Source organism: Photinus pyralis, unplaced genomic scaffold, assembly GCF_008802855.1.
Source record: "Photinus pyralis isolate 1611_PpyrPB1 unplaced genomic scaffold, Ppyr1.3 Ppyr1.4_LG8, whole genome shotgun sequence".
Taxonomy (NCBI): domain Eukaryota; kingdom Metazoa; phylum Arthropoda; class Insecta; order Coleoptera; family Lampyridae; genus Photinus; species Photinus pyralis.
The window spans coordinates 31,027,827-31,054,129 of record NW_022170819.1 but is presented as its reverse complement, the minus strand read 5'-3'; the positions used below and the strand labels follow the sequence as shown (position 1 = coordinate 31,054,129).

Sequence of the window (26,303 nt, the reverse complement as noted above, 5' to 3'; positions counted from 1 at the left end):
ACAAGTCAGTATTACGCTGAAACATAAAACGACTGGCGAATTTTGTTAGCTGGTAGTTTATGTTACCAACTAAACTGCCGAAATGTCATTAGCGGTTGTCAAAGATTTATTTCTGTTCGCAGTACTGGATATTTCTACTTTACAATTATTTGGTGCCGTTTTATATTTTCCCTGTATGTGTTAATCTTCGAACACAGCGCCATCTACTACCTTCTTATAAATTCATAGTTACAGAATTTTTAAATTTCAGCAACGTAGAAATATCGATATTGTAGAATATTTCAAAGGAGAAATATTTAAATGGTGTGTCTAAAGCCGTAGGTGCAGATTTGATGTTGTTCTTAAATCAACATCAGCATTTCCAAGCTCCCACACAAAAGGTTCTTCTAGAGTTTCTGTTTATCAAAATTTGAAAATAAAAAATTTTAATATCAGAAACGCCAGAATGTTTTTTTTTTAAATATAGGGTTCGACTGCCAAGGTCATATCCCCTTTATTGCACGCTATAGAGTACAGGTACACACGTTTTGTGAGTTGAAGTTTGTAACGTACACTTTATTCCGTATAACTTCCGTTGCACGTCATCATATTCTATGACGTAATTACTATGCAATAATGCCAAATCTAGTTTTGAGCGATTTAGGTTATGTCACTTGTCAACAAGACAGTGCATTCTTTGTGTGAACAATCCACACCTTATTATTCATTTCGTTAATTGGAACCACAATATACATACAATATACTTTAATAACTTATGAACTGTACAAATGTAGCATCTCTTTTACAGAGAAAGTAGGTACTAAATATAAAATTTTACAGGTTATGTGATGTGATGGATGATATTCAAATTAATCGGAATCATCGGAACTGCTTTCGTGTTCAAAGTTTATAATAATAGTAGCAACGTTTTCAAGATCTAATTGCTTTTCTCTTTCGTACCACTCGTGTATTAACAGTTTCCGTATCCTTAACTGAATTGCGCCACGTTTCGGAAGTTATCGATTGTAGTGATTCTTGTCACATGTTTATGCAATTTTCAATGCTTCGTCCATCTCTACCAATGTGTCGATTGTAATAATTTTTCGCTATGCCCCAAATATGTTCGATAGGATTAAAAACACGATGATAGGGTGGTAATCGTAAAACGAAGTAACCGTATTGCTCGGCTAAGTGGTCAATGCCTTATGCGGTACATTTTAGCTGATTTATTCCTAAAAGTATCAACAAGATTTATATAACATCAAATAATTTGCGAACGTACTTACTGTGCAACCTTTTCAACAGTTCGGCTGTAAAATCATTTTCGGAGAACTGCACATTATGATCACCTAACCACACTTTAATGTTGTTTGTTTTCCCGTTATCGAACACAATTACTAACGGGTTATCTAAATTCTTCAGTAATTTCTCTTCAAACCAATGCACAGCGAAAGACGTAGAAAATAATCAAAATCAAATCAAACGAAAAGTAAACCAAAAGCAACCTGTCAAATTTACAAATTTAAACGCGACAACATAGCGAAATGCTACCAATTGTTGCGGCTAAAATAAACTACATGCTTAATGTGTTGCCTAATAAACGAAAGTAAGTTTACGTTGGTACGTCGTTTTCTTCAGGGAATGACGTGCAACGGAAGATATACTGAATAGACCGTAGTTTGGCATAATGTTATGACATACGCGTTCAACGGCTATTTTTGCACTTCTGGGTTTCAAGATTTCATACTCAAAAATTTCAAAAGCTCAATTGTAAAAATTCTTCAAAAAAGTTTCTTAACCCTGGAACGCTACACTTATTTCCTGAACTCAATATGCTACATGGGGTACAGTCGGCGGTCAAAATATTGTTTTTGGGAAGCCATTTCGTCTTCTGAAAAAAGATTCATTGAAAAACAACACGGATTTCGAAATTATAATAATAATTTTAATAGTTTAGCAAGAATATAAATTTACATACCAACACAAAAAAATATCCTATTCTGCTACACTGGGGTACACCTATACCCCGGATCTCAAATATCTCAACGATTCAAAATGCACAGCACGTCACCAATATCACACCTAAACTGCCGTGAGGTAGAATGAAACTACTGAGGCGCACATGACTGTAGCCCCAACTATTGCCGTTTGGGGCAACTTGCAAACAAGCATGGGGTACAAGCGTACCCCGCGTAGCATTCCAGGGTTAAACATTCTAAAATTCAAAACCTGGACATTTTAAATTGCAAAATTTCAAATTTTTGTATTGAAAACTACAAAAGCCAAAACTACATGCAAACATTTTAAAATATTACTAAAACCGCCATGTTGTCATTTTTAATGTGCAGGTGCCAACAATTGGCATCACAAGATTTTCAAATTGTAGAGTTTCAGAATGTTCAACTTTCGATATTTCAAGATTTCAAATTTTAAAACATTTTTTTGACTTTTTTAAATATTTGGACACTTTGAAGAGATTACGTGATTTTTACCTTTTTTCATAATCTGTCATGTTGCATCACTAAATGGTATAATTGAACTACAGATTTTGAAACCCAAAAAACTTATAGAATACAAAATCATAATTACCACACATCTTATCTGCTAAACATGAAATTTTATTAATGATCCTCGAGATCGTTTATAATTTTGTATTGCTATCTGTCTGCCCTTCCGTCCGTCTGTCTGTCCGTGTACACGATAAGCTTGTGCAGAAACGTCCGATCGCTTTGCAAATTGATACACATGTTCTTCGGGATATATGAAAGGTCGCTACTGTTTTTTGGCTATGTAGACTAACGGGCCAAAAAGTTACAGCCCAAAAACTGCCCGAACCTTCAAAAAGGATTTCTCTTCATCCAAATTGGATAAATATACCTTCCCCATGAAATATTTATCAAATTTGGATGAAGTTTGAAACCCCCAATTTAGAAGGGTTTCTCTTATAACTCTTATTACAAAGAACATATGAATGTCCGGTTTTCTGTGTTAGTAAATATTTCTTAAACTTCAGGCAATTATGCAGATGCAAAAAAAAAATATTGCGCATGCGCATTACAACTTTTATATTTGCGCAATCCCAATTTTTTATTTGTTACGATATTTAATGTAAATTTTGTATGTAGGCACCTCAAATAAAAGTAAAACTAATGCCGAATCAAAAAATTTGTTTTACGCATGCGCAGTCGCTTTTTTATTTGTTTTGATATTTAGATGAAATTTTGTATGTACCCACATAGCAGACCTATATACATTGCATATACCATGTACATTCCACGTGGGATATTGTATATCCATAGAATGTGGAAAAGTATGTCGCAAATGTCCAATGTATGTGTATGGGATATAAGTTTGGCAGACTTCACATAATACATAGTATATACGTTTTGGATGTCTTATGTATATGCATCAGACATGCTATATATATTGGTATACTGACAACTGGATATACCATGTATGTTGTATACATTCAGAATGGATGTTCTATATAGATTCTTCTAACATTCGGGAAGTTTACTATCATCTATACCTACATAAATAAATTCTTTTCACGGAGTGGAGCTTTTTGTTTATTAAGTCTCCTAGTATACAATGGAAAATGTGCATAAGAAATTATTATTGTTCTTTTTAACACTGTAGTCTTGAGTCATTTTGATCGTGTTCTTGTCCAACACTATAATAGCGCGAGTTCATAACAAATAGGTTGCTAACATACCTGCCATTCTTGTCCTTATATTAACTTCCATTCAGTCTTTACATATCACTAACACATATTTGCAACGTTGGGTCATGCCCACACGAAAGAAAAATCATTACTTTCACTGTACAAATTAGACAAACAAACTCATTAATAACTCGCGGAATAACACTCCCAATTTTAGAAAAATGAACTGTATTTGCAATAGCACCTTACTATCTTCATCGCCGTAATTCACAGCAAATGAGACGCTAACGTTTGTAACGTCGGTAATACAGAAAACGTATGTATCAAATCCAAAACGTATATACATAACATATAATCCCATGTATATACATAGCACATCCAAAATGTATATTTATAGAATATCCATACTGGACATAAAATACATATGTCTATAATGAATATACATAGTATATACATAAGATATCGAATGCTATGTGGGTAGGCACCTCGAATAAAAGTAAAACTAATGCCGATTCAAAAGTTCGTTTTACCAGCCAACTACTAAAACTGCAGTACTTCAACATTTAAAACATTCGCCTATTAACAGTTGTTACTTTTAAAAACAAACAATCAAGATTTCAAAATTTAAAAACGTTTCAAACGCCTGTTATAATATTGTAAGACCTTAAGGTGCTAAAACTCGCAAACACCAAACCTTTAGTATTTCAATGGCAATATTTGAGAATTTTATGATCCCAAAATTCGAATATATCAACATCGGAAAAATATAGAAACTTTTATTTTTTGTTATCCTATTGAGAAGCTGAACTTTTGAAACCTTTAGATTCTTTCTTCTTCAGTGTATTAAGTTTTAAACTGGAATCTTTAGGAATTCGTTAAATTTGTTTGCCCAAAACAATATTTCACATAAGACTTGAAATCTCAACATTTCAAATATTAATATTCCACATCGCAAAGTTCCAAACCTTTAAAATCATATAATTTGTTTGAATATTTTGAAAGCAGAAATTTCTCGAATCTTAACAATCAAAATTTTAAAATTCAGAATTTTTAAAGCTTCCAAACTGCAAGACTTCAAAATGTTAACACTCAAAAATTTCACAACCCCAAAATATGAAGGGTTCAATATTTCGACGTTTTAGCGTTTCTTAACTGTGAAGTATTAACGTTTCAGAATCGCAACGCCAAATTTTGAACCCACATAATTTTTAAAATACATACAAGATTTCAAGATCACAATTTGAAAGTCTCAAAATTTTGAAACTTCGATTTCTCAAAACCCAATAATTTAAGATCTCAAACATCTCAAAGTATTGTAACGGAAATGCTCCAGACGTGACGTCGCCTTTAGCGCTCTGGAATTTTCTACGCGTATTCTAGAATATTCGGGACTTACATTGCTTGCGTGTATAAATGGTTGCGGACCGAACATCGCGGGAGTCTACTATCGAACGAGATCGAGCACGGAAATATAAATTGCGAAGTGTGTGTGATATAATGATCGATATAAATTGTACGGTTTTTATAGTGTTTTAGTTTTGTTTAATAAATATTGATATAAATCGAACCCGAATTTATAAATAACGTTACATTGGTGACAGCGGTGGGATTAATTAAATTAATTAAAAGTAAGTTTAAATTAAGTGCTTGTGCTTGTGTATGCCTGTAACAAGATCTGCTGCCGCTAAAATGGAAGAAACGATGCTCAATTTGCTCCAGCAAATCCAAAATGGCCAACAGGTGTTGCAACAAGAAATGAAAAGCAACCACGAGAAGTTGGAAGAAAATTCTAGAAATTTTGAAGAAAATTCTAGAAATATTCAAGAGAAGTTCGAGAAAATGGAAGAAAATTCTAGAAAGATTAATGAAGAAAATTCTAGAAATATTCAAGAGAACTTGGAAGAAAATTCTAGAAATTTTGAAGAGAAGTTCGAGAAAATGGAAGAAAATTCTAGAAATATTCAAGAGAAGTTCGAGAAGATGGAGGAAAATTCTAGAAAGATTAATGAAGAAAATTCTAGAAATATTCAAGAGAAGTTTGAGAAGTTGGAAGAAAATTCTAGAAAGATTAATGAAGAAAATTATAGAAATATTCAAGAGAAGTTCGAAGAAAATTCTAGACATTTTGAAGAGAAGTTCGAGAAAATGGAAGAAAATTCTAGCAATATTCAAGAGAAATTCGAGAAGATGGAGGAAAATTCTAGAAAGATTATCGAAGAAGTTGAAGAAAAAGTTGAAGATAGAATTACGGAAGTTTCCAAAACATTTAAAGCAACATTCGTCGAGATTGAGCACAAGTATGAAGAGCTGCGCGAGCAATTCTTGCGACTGACTACGGAAGAGCGTACTAGTAGTGCCCCAGATGAATTACTGATGGACCGTCTTCTTGAGGTGCCACAGTCTACTCATTACAAGAAGGTCGACCCAGAAACAAATACGAGAGTAGAAGGCGACGTTCAGCAAGCCCGAATAAAGCCACCTACTTTTGATGGTAAGATTCCTTGGACCACGTACGTTCGACAGTTTGAAGCAGCGGCTGCGGCAAATAAATGGACTCTTCAAGACAAAACTACAGCCCTGATTTTTGCTCTGAGAGGAGATGCTCTGGATGTGTTGCGGACCATCCCCGAGGACCAACAGAACTTCCAACAAATAGTAGCGCGACTCGAAATGCGATATGGCGATAAACACCTTCAGCAAGTTTACTATGCCCAAGTCAAGAACCGAATGCAGAAACCTGGAGAAAGTTTGCAGGAACTTGAAGCGGACATCGCTAGACTGATTCGATTGGCATACCCTACGGCACCGGAGAGCTTTCTTGATCAACTGGCTGTACAAACATTTATCGATGGCGTTCGTGATGGAGATGCCCAGCAGGCTTTGAGACTGGCTAGGCACGACAAAATTGAGAAAGCTTTGGCCCATGCGTTAGAATTCGAAGCCGCCAAGAAAGTTAGTCATGGAAGTGCGCGAGTACGTATGGTGGAACCTCGCAGTGAGAGCCGGGTAAGAACCATCGAAGAGGAAGGTGGCTCTGAAAGTTTTGAAGAAAAGGTCAGTAAAGTAGTGGAAGAAAAGGTCAGTAAAGTAGTGGAAGAAAAGATCAATAAAGCAATACAGTCACTGGCAAAGAAACGTGAACCACGGCGAGATTGGACACGTTCGCCGCAACTGCCAAAAACCATTGCAGCAGCCGGAAAACTAAGAAAGGTCGACAGGAAAGGGCTATCGTCAACCTGCAGAAACAAAGCCCCGATCTTCACTGTAAACATTACGTCGTCTGGAAAAGTTCACAATAATGCAGACGCTTTGTCAAGAAGACCGTGCAAAGACAACTGCAAACATTGTTCTAAAATAGAAGACAAGATTGGCCATCTGCGACGAACAACTGTAGAGAGTGAGGAATGGAAGCCAAGCGAAATCAAAACGGCCCAAGAAAACGACCCAAGTATAAAAACTGTTCTGAATTGGATGCGCCACGGACAAAGACCAGGCTGGCAAGACATTAGTGCCACAAGTCCTGAAGTAAAGAATTATTGGGGCCAATGGAATAGCCTGACTCTGAAAGACAACCTGTTGTATAGGACCCTTGAAAGTGAAGATGGCACCGAATCGACGCTGCAATTAGTAGTACCTAGAAGCAAAATGTCGGAAGTATTGCGAAAATTGCATGACGGCGCTTCCGGAGGACACTTTGGTATTACGAAAACGTTGCAAAGGGTACGTGAGCGATTCTATTGGGTCAACAGTAAAGAAGATGTCCGGCGATGGTGTCAAAAATGTGAGTTATGTGCTACTGGAAACGGACCAGTTTCCAAGAAGAAGGCACCCATGAGGCAGTGTAACGTTGGTAGTCCGATGGAACGAGTTGCTATCGATATCGCAGGACCGTTTCCCGAGACAGATGGCGGAAATAAATATATCCTAGTCGCTATGGATTAATTCACAAAGTGGACTGAAGCTTACGCCATTCCAAACCAAGAGGCAGCAACAGTTGCAGAAGTGTTGGTAAAGGAGTTCTTTACACGTTTTGGTGTTCCTATAGAAATCCATTCAGACCAAGGAAGGAACTTTGAATCGGCTTTGTTCCAAGATGTTTGTCGACTGGTAGGAGCCAATAAAACCAGAACAACACCTTTGCATCCTCAGTCAGATGGAATGGTGGAGAGAATGAATCGAACGATGGGTAAATATCTTTCAAAAGTCGTGGCAGAACATCAGAAAAATTGGGACCAGTACCTCCACCTGTTCCTTATGGCGTATCGATCAGCCGTCAACGAGACCACGGGTCAGACTCCTGCCTGCCTTATGTTGGGTCGTGAACTACGCCTTCCATGTGACCTCGAGTTTGGGCGTAAACCCCATGAAGAATATGTCGCAGGTGAAAATTATGTTGACCAACTAAAGGCGAATATGAACGAGATTCACGACTTGGCTAGAAGTCATATTCAGATTGCCAGCGATCGCATGAAAAATCAATACAACCTCCGCTCGGTCAATGAAACTTTTGAAGCTGGAGATCTGGTATGGCTGCACAATCCACAGAGACGAAGAGGTCTTTCTCCCAAGCTAGAAAAACAATGGGAAGGTCCGTATGAGGTGATCAAGAAGATAAATGACGTGATATATCGTATCAGAATGAACCACCGGAAACCGAAAGTTGTCCACATTAATCGACTCGCACGATATGCCGGATCCAACAACAACGAAGAAGTTAGAGGTATTCGAGAAGAGGAACGCAGCTTTGGGATCGAGCCAAATTTTAACGATTTTATGTCAAATTACGCCCAGCGGAAGAAAGCTCGATTTGGCGTTACTCAGGAAATTTGTCAAAATATTTTTGAGCTTCCGGTTAACGTTTCCATCGCCCATTGTGTCGCCGAAGACCTTCGCATGGGTAGAGGTATAGCTTCCGTATTCCGGAAAAGATTTGGAAGAATAGACGAGTTGATAAAGCGAAGACCACGAGTGGGTAAAGTACTGCGCTTGGAAGATAGTCAACGCTCTTTGTTCTCCTTGGTTTCGAAGAAAACGTCAGAAGGCAAACCCACCTATGAAAACCTCTGGTCTGCTTTAAAAACCTTAAAGAAACTCATGGCATACTATGACATAAATAGCTTGGCGATCCCGAAGATTGGATGTGGTTTAGATGGGTTGGACTGGAAGATAGTGCGAACCATGATCGAAGGGATTTTTAGAAACACTAGCGTTCGAATTACAGTTTGCTGCTTCAACCCACAGGGGACGACCCTCCGCAAAACTGTGGACCGTTACTTTTTCAAGAAAGGTGTTTGTCGAGCAGGCTCTGACTGCAGATTCCGACACGAGGCATTAAAAAGTAATACTAACGCAGTTTCTGAACGAGACGTCCAGAATTAAGAAGGGGACAGTGTAACGGAAACGCTCCAGACATGACGTCGCCTTTGGCGCTCTGGAATTTTCTACGCGCGCGATAGTGGGATTTGTGTAGGAATATTCGAGAATGTACGCGGATGTTGACTTACATTGCTTGCGTGTATAAATGGTTGCGGACCGAACATCGCGGCAGTTTTTACTACTGAACCAGATCGAGCGCGGAAATATAAATTGCGAAGTGTGTGTGATATAAATAATCGATATAAATTGTACGGTTTTTATAGTGTTTTAGTTTTGTTTAATAAATATTGATATAAATCGAACCCGAATTTATAAATAACGTTACAGTATCAAAAAGTTTGCAGTGTGACAAGGTGTCCAAATTTCAAGACAATTGAAAATGTTGATATTGATAAATTGAGTCACATCTGCTTTCATTCGTTATCTGATACTACTCCTTTATCGACTTAATTGCGCGTTTATCATTCTAGCTAGAAAATTCACGACAATATTTAAAACATTTCTGTCATTTCCAGACGTTTTTCTACGATGAAGTAACTTTGTTGCTCTATGTTCCTCTATCTATAGTCGAGTCAGCAAAATCTTGGTGGGGCAACTCTTGTACAAAGACGAAAATTATCGCTTTTTGGCGCATTTTCTAACGATGTTGGGTGCGCTTGCAGCCACTTTCTCTGTCCGTCCTTCTGTACTACTACTACAGTTTTCAAGATATTAAGTTCGTTCTTTTTGCAGTCGGTAGCGTATAGCTCTAGCACCTGAGCTAAGGAAAATCTTGACAATTAAACTGCGCAATGTCAACTTCATTATTTATTAATATATTTTGTTGAAATTTTAACCACAGATACTTCTGATGAAGGAAAATTTATTGCATATACTAAAAATCAGATGTGCGCATGCGCAGGTCTGCGCAAATGGCAACTTCAGTATTTATGGAGATATTTCTTTGGAATTTTAGTGTAAGCAAACGTATCACATACTGTAATCAGCAGATTAATGCGCAGGATGCGCAATATCAACTGTTATTTTTCAAGATATCTTTTTGAAATTTTAATCACAGATACTTCTGTTAAAGGCAAACATAACTGATATTGCAAAAATTAGATGTGCGCATGCGCAGTCAGTACCACCTTCTTTATTTATCAAGATATTTCTTTGAAATTTTACCCATAGATGCTTCTAGTAAAGAAAAACATATCATATGTAGTAAAAATTGAAAACTACAATTGTCATTGGGAAAAGTAAACATATCACACGTAGTAAAAATCAAATCCACGCATGCGCGAACTGCGCAACGCGCCAACTTTTTTGTTTATGGAGATTTTTCTTTCAACTTTTAACCATATATACCTCTAGTAAAGAAATTCACAGCGCACATAGCTATGGCCTTTTGGGAAGTACTGATCATTCATGGAAAATTACACGAGAACCTTTTTATTTGTTTTTTTTTGATTGGCCACTTTCTGTCAAAATAGAGCTGGAATGAATCCCAAAAATGGTTTGAATCTTTTTTTAAATTCTTTTGGACCGGATCAAAATATTGACTTTATAAATGGTTGATGTGTTTTTTTGGCGCATTTTCCAACTTGTTTTGCAAATTACATTTTCGTGTCTAACCTAGTATTTTCAAATGGCAACCTTTCCGAAAAAAGGATTTTTTGACTAATCTAATGATACAAATTTATTAATTTTATCTAAAAATGTAAAAATATACAGGGTGTTCCGTTTAAAAATTCAAAACCGGGACCATTTCAAGTGAGCGGAAAGAGAAACATATGTACCTGTACCAAATCTCATACACCTAATAATACTGTCTTGTCTCATAGATTTGTTGACACCCAGTATGCAGGGTACATAAAAAATAATACATTTGAACTGTGAAAGAGAAAATAAGTACGTTTGTACCACCACTCATTGTCATACATTAAGATCTAAGCGATATTTGACTTGGAGATGTTCCAATACGTGTGGAGTTCGAGTAAAATATATTGAAACTGAAAACAAAAGTACCCTTAAAGTTTGTCTTCAACGTATGATATTGTTTCAGGCACAAACCGCCCTCAACAACTGCGTGTTGGGCAATACGACAATCTTAGCCGAAAATCCTACAGACTGGGAGGCGCAATCTTTGCTGCAACAAGTCGCGTCGCAGGGCGGCTCCTCGGGCGGCTGGAGAAGTACAAATAAACAGCCCGCGACCGCCGGCGATACGTGGAGCACGGGCTGGCCGAATAACCCGTCGACGACGAGCCTATGGGGTTCCGGCACGTTGGACAATAGCGATCAGTCGAGGGCGACGCCATCTAGTTTAAACTCTTTCCTGCCGGGAGACCTACTGGGCAGTGGTGAGTCAATGTAATTGTCGACAAAGTTTATTTGAAAGAGTGGATTACAATGCACATATTTCGAATTTTAAACTATTAAACTATAGGTTTAAGTGTTTTAAATATTATCTTCGTAACAGATATTTATTGATTGTATTATTTAATGATCTTTTATTGTTACAACTTTGTGTATTTAATTTTATGGTGATTTAGAATTGTTTTAGAATCGTACATTTTTTTGTTTAATTTTTGATTTTCGCAGTGACGTAAAATCGCATGCCATTATAAGTGATTTCTTTTATTATATTATTATATATATATTGTAGTTGTGTAGTGGTAATTTTTAATTTTCCTTTCTTTATTTGCGTTTTTACGTTGCTACCGACTATCAATTCTACTAAGTATTAGTAAGCACTTAACGCAACTGTGTTATGCAAACATTAACGTGACTTAAGCTTCAATATTCCAAATTCGAAGGATACAGTTTACTGATAATAAGCTCAACTGCGAATTGTGTGACATTTCCCTAACGTAACCCGAACTAGTCCCATTAATACAAGATTTTGTGACCAAAAGTAATATCCTCTATTTATTTGAAACATTGCGTACATGTTGAATTGTTTTTCTGATCATAGATATTCCTATCTTTGTATATAAATGTTGATAATTAAGGTACCTAAGTTGTTTGTATGTGTTTGTTTTCCCAGTGTGGCCGGTGCGTTGCGTTTATATACACACTTTTTTTTTCTCTAAAGTCGTGGTAGAACCGTAAAGTACAAAATGCTCCAATCAAAAGTTGTCATTTTATAATTGTGATATTTCCGTTGACAAATTTTATTCAATTTTCGCTTAAATTTGCACTGTAAAGTAATGAGACTGATGTATTAACTGAATAATAGTGCAATGTTACAACCAAATACTTTGAAACTATCAATTTCTCCCCTGTTTGCTTTTGGTGCGTCATGGTCACTGTGTAATTGTTTAAAATTGGTTAACCGCCATTAATTTAGATACTCGTTAGTGCCACGAATTTTGAATGTGATGTTGTGTACGTAAACGTAGCGGTGCACCATACTTTGTTAACCCCACAAACCTGTGATCTCCACTTTCTAATATCAAAAAAAATACACATACAAAATGATCATATTTTGTTATATAATTCATTGCGAAATCGCCTATTAACGAGGCGCAGCTAAGGATAACATAACACCACACAATCAAATTAGACTGCACACAAGTATTCTTAAATAAAATTAGTAATAAACACTTTAAATAATAGCCGATAATATATCGTTTCTAGTTTAAGCTAAAAAATTATATATATAAATTTTATTATAATGTCTGTATTCTATGTACTTTGTATATTAGCCATAGATTCTTGAATATGTTTATAAAATAATAGTCCATATGTAACTGTGATTAGTTCGTACGTGAAATTGTACTACCTTCGAGCAAATTATAAAATTACACTATTATTTCTAGCAAAAAAGAAAGAAGCAATCGATATTTATATATACGAATATATTTTTGTTTCGCGATAGTAGTAGTAATTTCACTATGAATTCCTACAATCACATTGTGTTATTGTGGTGTTCATCAAAAAATCGATTCATCTATAGCTAAAAAGGTGTGAATGTTTGCGAAATGTGGGCGGCGGCTGATCGACTTTGTTACGCACGCGTGCGCAGTTAATCGACGGCGGACGGACTTTGACAATGTAGAATCAATGAACTAAACGTACTTCCATCTAGTCCATATGTAATGAAGTTGGGTGTCGCGGTCCGTCGCGCCGGTGTTACCAATCTGTTTCTAGTGAAAAGACTGATTAAAAGATCTTAAATCCGCGGCGCGCGCGCACGTCGAGCGTCGATATTTTTTTATGTACAAATATAAGCGTGCGTAACAATTTGCGAAAACCGGCCTCTCAGACACTGACTCTTCTGTCGAAATTTCATTGAAATCGAAATGATATATTTCTATGAAGTTGACGGTAGTTTTAAGGTTTACCTACAGGTTATGAAAATTAACATATGTATTTAATGTACACAACTGTGCTGTGACTATTAAGTGGCTTTTTAATTTTTAAAAATATTTAAAAAAACGCAAAAAAAAAAATCGTTTTAAAGAGCTCTTGTTTTAAAGCTTTGTTAGCTTTTTCTAAACGTTGTATTTTGCAAGTTTAATCACTCTTACCCGTTTAACTTTTTTGTTTTATAATCGGCGGCGGTTGTTGTGGTCCATGTAACCTACGGTATATTATATAAATCATATCTTACATAAGTCGTTAATTGCTCTATCGGTTCGTTTATCGTGGAAAATTGTGGAAAAATGACGGTAATTGTAATTAACATGCAAAATACAGTGAATGTATGGTGCAAAATAAGGCTATATATCGGGAGGTATGAATTCACTGCTTTAAAATTACAAGAAAGAAACGCTTTACCTTGGCCTCTCGGATAGCCTACTTGTGAGTTCCATAGAGTTTCTAAAAATCTAGTATCTTATTGCCAATTTGTAGTATGTGTACGTATATTAGACTAGTATTTACGATATTATTTAGTATTTAAGGTTTTGGTAGTTGGGAATTCTTGTTGTGTATTGCTTATATTTGACAGCCAATTCTGAATGTTTTTTCATGCCTTACACTGAACATCTCTCGGTTTGCCGCTTGCGGTTTATTCGTTGGCCTGGTATTACGATTTTTGTGATGCATAAACGGAAAGGTTTAACGGGAACTAGATACACGTGCTTTAAAAAAAAAACAATAGAATAGTTTCGTGGCTTCCTAACCGCGAGTGTGTTAGGGAATGACGATGTTTTCGTTTGCGTTCACGACGGGGCACGGATTCGAATAAAACGTCTGGGACAAGTAAGACGACGACAAAAAAAAAACACACATACTAACAGTAGTATATAGTACTTGTACCAAAAGCTATAGAGAATTGTTTTATTTTTATTTAGATCTTCTGATAGGCTATTTTTAATAATTGTAGCTTAAGGTTAAATACAAAAAACAATATGGAGAAAGAAGGTGGTTGCAGGTTTGAAATTACACTTATCGGGACATTTCGCTGAACCCTAACCTAGTTTTACCACGACACTGTGCGACCACCGAATTTTTTAATTGTGATTACCTACATATTTAATAAGTGGGTAGAGAGTATGATTTTTGCCTCTCTCTCTCTCGTAGCGAGATGTGGAATACTTGACTAGTAAATAATCTATGTCTGACATCGTGTACCTTCAAAAAATGTAGTTTAATATACTGTTTATTTATGAAATCGGAAAAATCGAAAAAAAAAGATAGGTTAAGTTAAGCTCAGCTTATCCCGATATCTATATAATGATAGGGTAGATTGTGCACAATAACATTCACTACTGTGGCCTCTGGCTTTATAATCACTTACTCGTGTCAATTTAATTTGATGTCCGATTCACAGGCACATTTATCATTTAGAAACTACCGTTTATGCTCGACTAATTATCTTTGCGTGACGGATTGAATACGTAAAATTAACCAAACGCCAATTTGATGCGAAAAGATGTAGGCAACGTAGTATTTGATTTAGATTTTACAGTATTTGTGATCCAAGTGCCACTTGTGTTTCAAGTATATATAATCATCGCCACTAAAACTATATATCTTATAATTAATAGAAATATATAATATATGAACCTTAACATAAATATATGTATTTAGATGGCATATCTGCCTTAGTGTAGGAAATAAAACTTGGTGTTCTGTAGGTTTTAAGGTGTTATTTACTTGAGCTTACGGATCTTTATCAGAGCAATTTTGAGTATTTTAATATGTTCAGTTGTAAGTAAATATCCTATAATTTTATTTACAGTATCGGCAAATCAAGACTGACAAAAATAGTCTGGTTCCTAAAAACAGCTCAAGGACATACTCAAATTTTTATTCTTCAGATACACGTACTAATTTTATCTAGTCTACTACCGGTAACTTAATTTACATCACGAGAACATTTTTACAACTAAATGTATTAAAAATCTTGAGCCGTAAAAAGAGTCCATTGTATATTATTAATATAGAGATGGCAATAGTAGGAGTCCACAATGTTGTATCGATTGGCTGTTTGTTGTATAAATTAAGACTTTTCGTATGCCAAAGTTTAATGTGTGTTGGAATGCTCCTCATTTTTTGAACCATATCAATAAGTAAGCCGACGTGATGCAAAATTATGCTTCTCGTCGTAAATTCTGTGTTACGTTTCGGAAATAAAAAAATTAGGGCCTTTTTAAAGACAATTATTAACCTAGTGTGACATTGCATCTACTTTTATATATTCGAATCACTAAAGAGATTTTTTCGACATCTGTCATACTTTTTTAAAACCCTCTATCGAAGTCGACACTTCGAAATGGTTAAAGTCTGCCAAATAACCAATCTAAATTCGTAGTTTTGTAGATTCAAACGAACGCTATTTAATATACATAATCTTGCGCAAACGGGGAAGCTATAGTTTTTTTCTTCTTTCGATGATTCATATCTTCTCGAGTGATGTACTTAATTAAATCTTAAATTCTCCTCGACACTGTCAAAATTTTAACGTTTTTTGTTAAAGCAGTGATGTGACAATAACGTTTTAAAACGAGTAGGGTTTGGTATAGTACAAGAAAATTTCAAAAATACCGGCGGTGGAAAATCAATTCTTAAAATTTGGACTAGAACAGCTACATCACGAAAGTCGGTTTTTCACTTGTGGTCCGATATCGATGGAATTTTCCTGTACTACAGATAGTCTAGTCAAGTATTAAAATGGAATTTAATTAACTTGACCTTCCCCCAAATATCAATTACAGTCTCTTTAAATTCGGCCATATTGATCGAGGTATAAATTTGGTGTCGGTTGCTATGCAGGTGGTTTTGCTCGTTCGCTTTTTTTGAAATCATTCAAAGGTACATAAATAACTAATTTTTGCTGTCGCCGCTTGTGTGTTTTGAATGGGAAATGCAATAACAATGGAAAATGTTTCCAAATTTAAATTTTTTAGAAATGGAAAAATCCGTTTTGTTTGTGATATAAGGTCATGGATTACTGAGATTTTTGGAAGGCAATATTTATGTTTTAGGATCCCGGCTTGCTTGATCTGAAATAAATTTTAAGCACATCTTTACTTTTTAAAATCTAAGATGGCCGTGACAAATGAGAAAAAAATGTTATGTTGAAGTAAAAGTGCCATTTCGGTCAATAATACGGCAAACTGTTATTATGAAAAGTTGTTTAGAATATGAAATTATGTCCTTTAAACAGTATTTGTTTTGTAGTCCACAACTCAAACACTGATTTAATCAAAGTGATCCAATATTTGTGAAATTTTTTATATTCTAAACAACATTTCATAATAACACTTTGGTGTATTATGAACCTCAACATAAAATTTTTTTTCTAATTTGTCACGGCCATCTTGGATTTTAAAAGGTAAAAATGTGCTTAAAATTTTTTTCAGATTAAGCAGGCCATGATCTCAAAAAATCAAATGAGATTCAAAATTTTTTATCAATTGCACGTATAGTATTAGATACAGTTGTATGTTTTTTGAAAAATTCATTCTGATATAACGATTGCAAGCAATGTTAATAGTGAAACCACTTCTGGGCACCATACCTGTACACATCCTGTATAGCTAAACCGAACGAAATTTTTATCTCGTGACCCGATGGCATTTGCATCTACATTTACTTACAACGAGTTGTTTTTTTCCGTTTTCGATCATCAAATAGAGACCATAATAATAATTCACGCGCGCGCGCTTTTTAAGCTTATAGTTGGTAGGTGCGTCATTCACCATTTTACGATTACCAAACTATGTGCCTCTGACTGTAACGTCATAAAAACAACACTGAATACCGAACACTTCCTGATCGTGGCTTGCTGGTCTTCAGTTGCCCTAAGTGATTGTACAGACCTGAGCTTAATGTTTAAAAAAAAAACCGAGTGTATTATCGCGTATTTAATTGGAAAATGAATCTTGAAGAAAAATAATCCGTGGTGCTGTAAACGTTGGTTAGGGCCAGTCGATTAGTATTTTTGCAAGCTTTTCTCAAGATTAACGTTATCAATTAAATAAGAGCCTAGGAGTATTTAAAGTTAATTTTAGCGGTCCGATAACAAAAAAAAAATAAAAATAATTGTGTCTGATTCTAAGTCGTAATGGTTGGTGGGTAATTAGAGTTAGGTTTCGTATCCAGTGACTTAAGATAGCGGCAGCATTTAGTCAATATTTGTATTACGTGTAGCTTATAGTCGTTTTGTGTTGTCACGTGCAATACTTCTTTTTAGTATTATTTAAACTGTACGCTTTCTATCTCGATCATTTTTTTTGTGTAGTCAAAATTTCGTTGCGTACTCTTGCCATCTTGATTGGAAAAATCAAATGCAACTTGTCAATGCATACCAAAGACAATTGTAGTGTCATATTTTATTTTTATTCTTCAATTCCCGCCAAAATCTTCCAGCCGAGGTTGTGATAGTGTTTTTAGTATTTAATTTTTGTGTAGAATTTGGCAAGGACAGAAAGTGCTTATGTTAACAACAGCATCTGGCTTTCGTTTCTCTCCTAATCTTAAATTTGTAATACAGTGCCTTTTATTTTTTATCGTAGACCGGTCGTTAGCATGTGCAAATCAGCGGGTCTACTTAATATCGGTAGCATTTTCATCGTAGAAGTGTACATTAATTGCAGGGTGTAAATCGTATTAAACGAAACTATTTTCGCAACGTAAGCATTAACTGTCGTGATCTGTGTATTACTTTAGAAGAAGTTTTAGCACAAACAGAAGTGCCTCTAAATGTGCAATTTAATCACGGGCCTGACATTTTAGACAGGGTTTCTAAAACATTAAGACCGGGTGTATTTTTAAGAGACAGTAACGTCTTTTGCCCCCTTTCACCCCAGTTGTACAAATTTTAATTATTAATAACTTAGCCCTACATTTTGAAAAATGACACTTAAAATTTATAAAAATAAGGTGTTTTTTGATTCGATAGTATGTCGATATCTCCGCACTAATCTGCCATTTTGACGTCAATTTCGTGACGGGTAGGCAGGCGAGTGTAGAGATTTTCAGTCCTTATTTAGTTTGTTGATCTCAACAGAGATTAAGCTAGCTGGAACTGCCAACTGTAAAAAGATATATTGAATTTATGTATGTCTTATATAAATAAAAGAAGATTATATGTAGATTAAATGTAACATAACGCTACGTTTCACGCCACTAACTCTATAGGGGCAAGGCGCCCAATGGTTAAGATGCCTGGAAGTTAGAGTAGTTTGTTGTGGGGTTTATACTGAAGGTTAGGCCCACTCTCTCAGGTTTTAATATAGTAGATATTCACTGTTTAGGCTTAAGTTACAACAATCACTTATTCTCATTACGGCAATATTAAGGATACTCTACATTCCTTCCCATAGGTATTTTAAAGGCAGTGATACACCTTTCTTGATTATTCCGCACGTACTCGTTCGGTTGCGAAATGCCAAAAGTAGAGAAAATTTGCACACTTTTTGCCTTCTGTGTATAACAGGCGTTTGTTTTTAGAGTACAACATTTGGCAACATTACATCGTTGTGTTATCGCGAAAGAAAATGCCTTAAACTGACAAGTAGCGAAGCTCTCTCTTTCCTCTCCCTATTTAACGTAGTTTTACGCATTTAGGTTATCTCTAGAATATGCCATGAAATGGCGAGTAAGACTGTAGGGGATACCAGGTGATTGAATTTGCTTATCCCGGTGGTCGCACGGCCACCGTTTAGGGAGGCAACTTCAACGTTTCGTTTAGAAAATAAGAATTTTTGCACAGTGAGAAATTAAAAAAGAACATGTAGGTCCATATGTGAAAGGTGCTCTTAAAGTTAGCCGCTTAATTTTAATAATTGTTTCGGTTGTTTGCCAAAATGTCGAATGATTTCAGTAAAAAAAATAAAAGACAGTATTAATTTGACCTCATCATCCGAAAAAGTCTTGTGATTACTTATGGTCTCGGTCGCCATTAGTATTGATGAAATTTTTGTAATAGTATTATCACTTTTCATTGACGCGTTTAAAAGAAGAGTATCAAAGTTTACGTGCCAAAATTGCTAGAAAATTCTTGCTCATAGCGGCCTTGCGAAGGTTTTGTGGGCCGCATACGCTTATATGCTGTGTATATTTAATATTTAATGCAATATATGTGTATATTGGCTGATAATTACAAAGCTCTGTACAATTGTTATGATTTCATAGTATATAATATATAAAAACATACTTAAGATAAGTTTAGAGTATACATAAGGTAAACCTCTAGGTGTAATAAGCGTATTTATTCAAAAAATATCGGACCGTAAAATTTGCTTTAACATACTCGGGCGTTAATTACAAAGACTTGAAATTAGACACCTCCCGTTTTATTCCTTTGTTTTACTTTGTGAAAGTCTAGTTTTATAATTGCATTCGTTATTCCCTTGCATACGTTTAGAGTTAGTCGTTAGGTTTTGGGTTATTAGCTTTAAGTTTGTACTATAAACGTGTTCATTTTTAACACTTAGTGCATCTGTGCCTTTTTTGTTTTGTTATGGATCGTATACAATTGAACACCGAGATTATACAGTTACCATTATTCAAATTTGAAAATTGAAGCGGCATTTTTTTACCCACTTTTCGTTCGAACGGTGTTACGTAATTGTAACCGATGGCCTAAACAGTTCCCTCCTAACTCTAGTCCAGTTAATGCCTGAATATTCCAATTAGTAGCATTTTAATTTAATATTATAATATTGCGTTGTTAAAAAACTAAAAAAAATAATGTGAATATTTCTTACAATCATTAAATGTTAAGCAATCGACGACGTATTGAAATTATCAGAGAGGTTTTTAACCTTAACTTCTTCCAAATGTATGTTCCTTTATTTTTGAGACTCGCCTATAAAATGACTGTGTCTACCTTAACGATTACCTGCACTTTTTATGGTTGTGTTTGAATAAAGAAATTTATTTTCGTTAATTAAATATTTATACGTTACGAAGAAATGTAATCGAATACTAATGGCAATATTAAATTAATTTCGTTCCCTTATAATTATCAGGTTTTAAAATGTGATAACCTTGACAATTTTTAAGAATATTATCTTAAGCATCACTTCCCGAAGCAGGTTGATCACGCAAGTTTGATATTTTTGTACGACTAACTACTACACGGTCTTAATCAAGTTTCGTTTCGCGAACGGATTACACGTTTAAATGAAGCATTGACTTTGTTGCACCCGATCTGACTTGGTAGATGAGAGACAATTTGCGAATCTCGTAAAAGCCAATGCTTCGCTGTGTACGAGGGAGGGTATACTCAGGGGACCAGGCCAAATTGTCACGGTGATATCAAAGAACTTAGACAAAAATTATAATCAAATCTGATTATTCTACTACTGCATACCCCAAAAGTAATTACGTATTAAAAATACATTTCAATAAAGAAAACAATTTTAGAGAAAATTAAGGACTCAATTGTATGTTGTAGTGTAACAAAGAAGTGTATAAACGTTAAAAAGATACAAATAATTGCCTACTGCACCGTTTCAAATCATTCTAAATATCGAATGGTTTTTTTCAAGTCCAACCATGTCTACCAATAACTGTGCAGTAGGAACTTAATTTTAGGTTTAAGATATGTTTAAGTGCTTTCGAACAACTATTATAAGTTGTAAAGCTGTTCTGTACATGTAACCCAATTGACCAGTATGCATTCAGTAATAAAGGTTGTCTTAAATGTAAAAGTTTTTTTTGTTTTATTTATCTACTTACATTGTCACAAGAGTTCATTCCACATTGTACCATAATGAGGATTGTAAGATAGCAAAAGAATCAAAGTTTTATAGGACTTGCTATTTTGTTTTAAAAAAAGGGCACCGTAAACCGGGTACATAGAGTTAGAAAATATCCAATTTGTACCGTAATTTCCAACGAAATCGGGTGTGCTATTTCAGTCATTCTCTGTCCATCCATTGGAAGGATTTACTTGCTCCTACAGTTTTCAATATACAGGTTGGGCCCTTAGTGTGTGGGTAGAAGATTATGATTTTATTAACACACATATTTAAATGTCATAGTTGGGGAATGTGGAAGGACCCGTAAAGCTACAACCTAAAAATATTTTCAACAAAATTGCAATTGTTATACAGGGTGATTATGTCAAAGTTGCGTGTTTTTTGGAACCCCCTGTATATTATTACATATTTCGTTTTTTTGGTCAATTTTTCTGTCGTTCACCAGACGAAGCGCTTCATGAGGCGCTACTACCTAAAATGTCTGGTGAACGACTCGCTCAACTACAGCAGCGTACGATGAATATTTCGGCAACCGCTTTCTCTGTGTAGCGGTGTTTGAGGTTATATATGTGGCGTACACTGTGTTACTGCGTGACATGTGGTTTGACATACAGGAGCGCTACTTAATGGGCCAATTACATTCCTTATAGCTTAAAATAACTATTGAGAGGTTCCACCCCGTATATAGGGCTGGGCGATTACGGGTTTGAATAATCGATTATGAAAAATAATCGATTACACTGATTAATCGATTAATCAAATAATCGATTAATCAAATAATCGATTAATCACCTAATCGTTTAATCAAAAGTCGATTGTCACATACAAGGAGTGATAAATATCTGTTTGTATGCATTAATACGTTAATTATTTAATAATAAAAATAAAAAATAATTCCATTACTCTTTTCATCAAATCGTTCATTACTAGGCAAATCGATTAATCAATAATCAACAAAGTGTCCCTGGTTCGAATCCGGGTTCGGGCATGGATATTTGCAAATGCATAGTGGGTTGGTTGGTAGAACAGCCTTGGCTGAAACCCTGCCCATTTGAAAATGAAGGTCAAAAATAAAAATAAATAAAAATAAATGATTAGGCAGCTTACTCTCCGATGAGGTGTGCTTTAGTTTTGATGATACAATCTTAATTCATTTTAGCTGCTTAAAGTGACGTTTTAACATCCGCTATAAAATAAAATAATACTTGTGAGCTGTGAGTGCTCCTTTTTGCGTAAACTGATGATCCAGCTAATAATAATCAATTAAAATTTACTTAATAATTGATTAATCAAACAATCGATTAATCAAATAATCGATTAATCAAATAATCGATTAATTTAATAGAATAATCAAACCCGATTATCGATTATCGTTTGATTATAGGTAATCGATTAATCGATTTTTTTGCCCAACGCTACCCGTATATACAACTTACGACGATACATACATTTTTGAGAGTTGGCAACCATGCAATTTCTAGGTGGGAAAAAGCTGCCTGCGCCATCTAAGCACGGACGGGGGTTGGGTTACGTTGATCATCTTGTCTTGAATGGCAGTCGTGAACGCGTCGCTCCATAGATGTTTGTTGTAATTTTGTGTTATTTAATACAGGTAGTAATTTTTGCATTTCTTTATATCGTATTTGTGTTTTGTATGCCGCATTTTATATTTTTCGTGTGTTTGAATCTGTTTTTGAAATTTACTTGGTTTAACCGCAATGCAGAATCATGTGTAATACCGTTATGCTATTGTTTGTAATTGTTTACGTTTTTGGTGTAATGCTTGCTTAACTTATGTTTATTGATGTTAATTACTTGGTCTTGTCCCTGAAGTAACATTCATGTAAGTTTTGATAATTTTATTTTAATAAGTGGAAATTACCGATTCGTTTGATGTATGTACTGACTTGTTGTTTGTTACTAACCATTTTCTCCGTGAATGAAGAAGTCACGGGGGTGGTAAAAACTGTAACCATTCGAAGTACGACACCTAATTCCGTGATTGTCTTCGATATCCAATTGTAGGCTCGAAACCAGGGGCGGGCTACCCATCTTGCAGGAGCGGGATTACGCTAATCAAAGCTCTTCAGTTTAGAATCTATGTTCGATAAATGAGTCGCGATTCAATAATTTCCACGTATTTTGTTTTTAGTTAAATTTGCCTACAAGGTCATGTAATTTGCCATCTTGCTTTTAACAAAAGGACTTTATTGCACCAAAGATGAGTCACATCCTGTGTATTTCACCCTTTCTTAGAATCTTGGTACCTGCTTACCTGACCCATAATTCCCAAAACTTGTTTTTAACCTGTTATACCTCTTGAAGTACCTGCTACTTTTTGTGTTGTTATAATTTTATGTTACGCATTCACATCATTACAAAACAATTAACAACAAAAAAGTGGTTATTTGAGAGTCAATGTATGTGTTCATTAATTAAAATTTGATTACTTGTATTGGTCTATTTTTTTTTACTTGTATTGGTCTATTTTTTTTTATTTGATTTTTTTTTGATACTTGTACGCTACAGAAGTGAATTTTTTTTTTAATTTTATAACAGAGGCGCTTTCTTTCGGCTACTTCGCAATCGTGATTTCAAAATCGTGATTCGTAGGATCACGTTTTACGAAAGAACGCGCGAATTTAAATTAAAGTATGGTTAAGTTTACGTATAGTACACATTTGCATTCGAATTACGTATGTTTTGTTTGGATTATGAAAATAATTGAAATACAAGTGGAAGTACTTGCGCGATTATGCTCCTCTTCAGTTACAAATATTGACTAACCTAACATTTGAGCAAAAATATCCTTGCATTTATAGGTTAGGAATTCGAGTTCATAAAACTTTTATGTTCAGTTTGTTCACGATTTTAGCAATCATGATCATAAGATCACACTTCGAAAGAACGTGATTTCACAATCCAAACGCGTTTGGATCACCGAAAGAAAGCGCCTCAGGATTCTCATTCGCCATCATAAATATGTATGTGTTGTGGGTAAAGTGTAAGAGCAGATATTTTAATCTGAACTTCGCCCATTCACTGCGGTTCATAAATTCGATTCTTCTTTTCTTTGTACATGTTTATATATTATTTTAGTTGTGTTTTTTTTGAACGGAATATGAATAAAGGCCATTATTATTAATATTATTTTACTACACAGTTTGATATTAATTTAACGGCTGGTTTTTTTATTGGCCTATTTCTATTTTGATTCGGTGACCTACCATTTTCAAAGTTTATTTTTGCAATGTAATTTATTTTGGACTTAAATTTCCGAGTTTTTACAATCAACAATAATTGCAATCACTATTAAACAAACTTTTCACAATTTGAGTGTTTTATTTTACGTTCCTTCCCTACTGTGTTTCAGGTCAAAGCATTGTCTACAAGACTACAACCAACATAAGGGGGCCCTGCCTTAAGGTTTTACACTATCATATTTCTCGTGATTTGTCATATGATAAGTAACAAGCAATTGGATTTGTGTTTACACTATACTATTTTTGGTATTATGCGCGGTCATAAGACAAATCATAACTCATAAGGAAATAATATGTATATCATTGAATAGGAATGTTTCTATTTCTGCATGACAAATGACATGACTTATTTTAAATATCCAGTGATTCCCGCTCTTTTGTGGTTACTTTTCGCATTTTGCTGTGGTATCTCATGTGTACAATCTGAAAACTTGAGTAAACTGCATAAACAATACTAAATATTTATGTATTTGATTGTCTGGTTTAAACTGTTTGTAGTGGTCTTTTGAGGTAGAAAATCATATTCATCTTTTAAGACAGTATAAATGGCATCCACTGTTTCCGGAATAATGTGGAAATAGCAGGTACAGAAATCCTGAAAATATAAGCAATTCTTTAAATAGCATTGTAGTGATTCCAAGCGCTTCATTTCGCCTCTCTAACCATTTTCTTGTCCAAAGCCGTCGTGGTTTTTTATTACTTTTTTTTTTCTATAACTGTTCGTTTTAATAATAACAATAATAAGATGGAGATCTGAGATTGTATAACATTTTCCATTTTTAAATTTAATTCAGTGAAGGTTATGCTTACAGTGGCACCACGCTCAGAAAGTCCCTGAAGCTAGTTGCACATCGAACGTAAGCGTAATCAGAACCATAATCATAAGGTTCAAATGCCTGAAATATATGTCCTTTGCTACATGGAGTTACGCTTATGATTACGGTTATTGGGTGACCTTCATCACACATAACTTGTAAAATTGAGTTCAAATTTTTCAACTTTGTGTTTCTGATTATGTAAAAAAGCTTATAGCGCATGCTCGCATTCGTCAGCTGATTGTTTATAACCTAAATCTATTTTATGTTTTCAATTTCAAGGTGCCACTTTTACTCAAAATAAACCGCTATTTAGTCTAAATAATTTGCTTATTGCTTGTTTAGTGTATAATATAAAAGAGTATGTCTGCGTCTGCCCTTGAGACAATAGATGTGGAATTTAAGGGTCGCACCCACCATCGTCTTTTCTTAACTCCATTACCCAGAGTTGTTTTATTTCGATTACGAGTGTACAATAGCAATGTTAAGCAAAACGCATAATCATTTTTAGCCATTTCTTGTTTGCCGCGTATTTCAGGAAAATTTCAAAATTAAGGTTATAGATTACCTTCGATGTGAACACACACAAATTTTACGAATTGTGGTTACGTTTATGATTTCGTTTACGTTTGATGTGCAACCGCCTTGACAGAGCGTGTGTCAGAGGGCGCTAGAAATTTAAACCGTACATTCTGATGCAAAATTTAAAGACACTTTAAGGGAATTACATACCTTATCAGATCGTAGATCCAAGCTATATGCGCCTTGAAAAAGAAGAGTGTGTATAAAACTGTAGACGGAAAACGTAAAATAAAGCAAATACAAGAAGCAAAGTGTAAACTAAAATAACGTGAAGCGTCAACTGTCAAAATGGAATAATTAATAATTATGGCGCGGAATGTATCGCGTCGTTTTGCAGACGTTCTATTGGCCCATTGGCCAGCCTGAATTATTTCAAAATTAGTTCGCATATTTTCCGGGGCTTTTCTGAGCATGGTGGCACTGTATGTAACTTCTGTTTTTACTTAATATAAGTCACATGAAGTGTAAAGTAAAACAT

At 35.0% G+C, this 26,303-nt stretch overlaps 1 protein-coding gene across 7 annotated transcripts in view; it reads left to right on the top strand.

Moving 5' to 3' along the window:
* LOC116178078 (protein Gawky) overlaps window positions 1-20,715 on the top strand; it is a 52,974-nt gene extending 32,259 nt beyond the window's left edge. For all 7 annotated transcript variants that reach the window (XM_031497376.1, XM_031497381.1, XM_031497380.1 and 4 more), the window contains one exon: window positions 11,064-20,715. In XM_031497376.1, coding sequence (XP_031353236.1) covers window positions 11,064-11,375 — 312 coding nt within the window. In that variant the 3' untranslated portion in view covers window positions 11,376-20,715. The remainder of the gene's footprint in view (window positions 1-11,063) is intronic.
* Window positions 20,716-26,303: the final 5,588 nt, after the last annotated feature.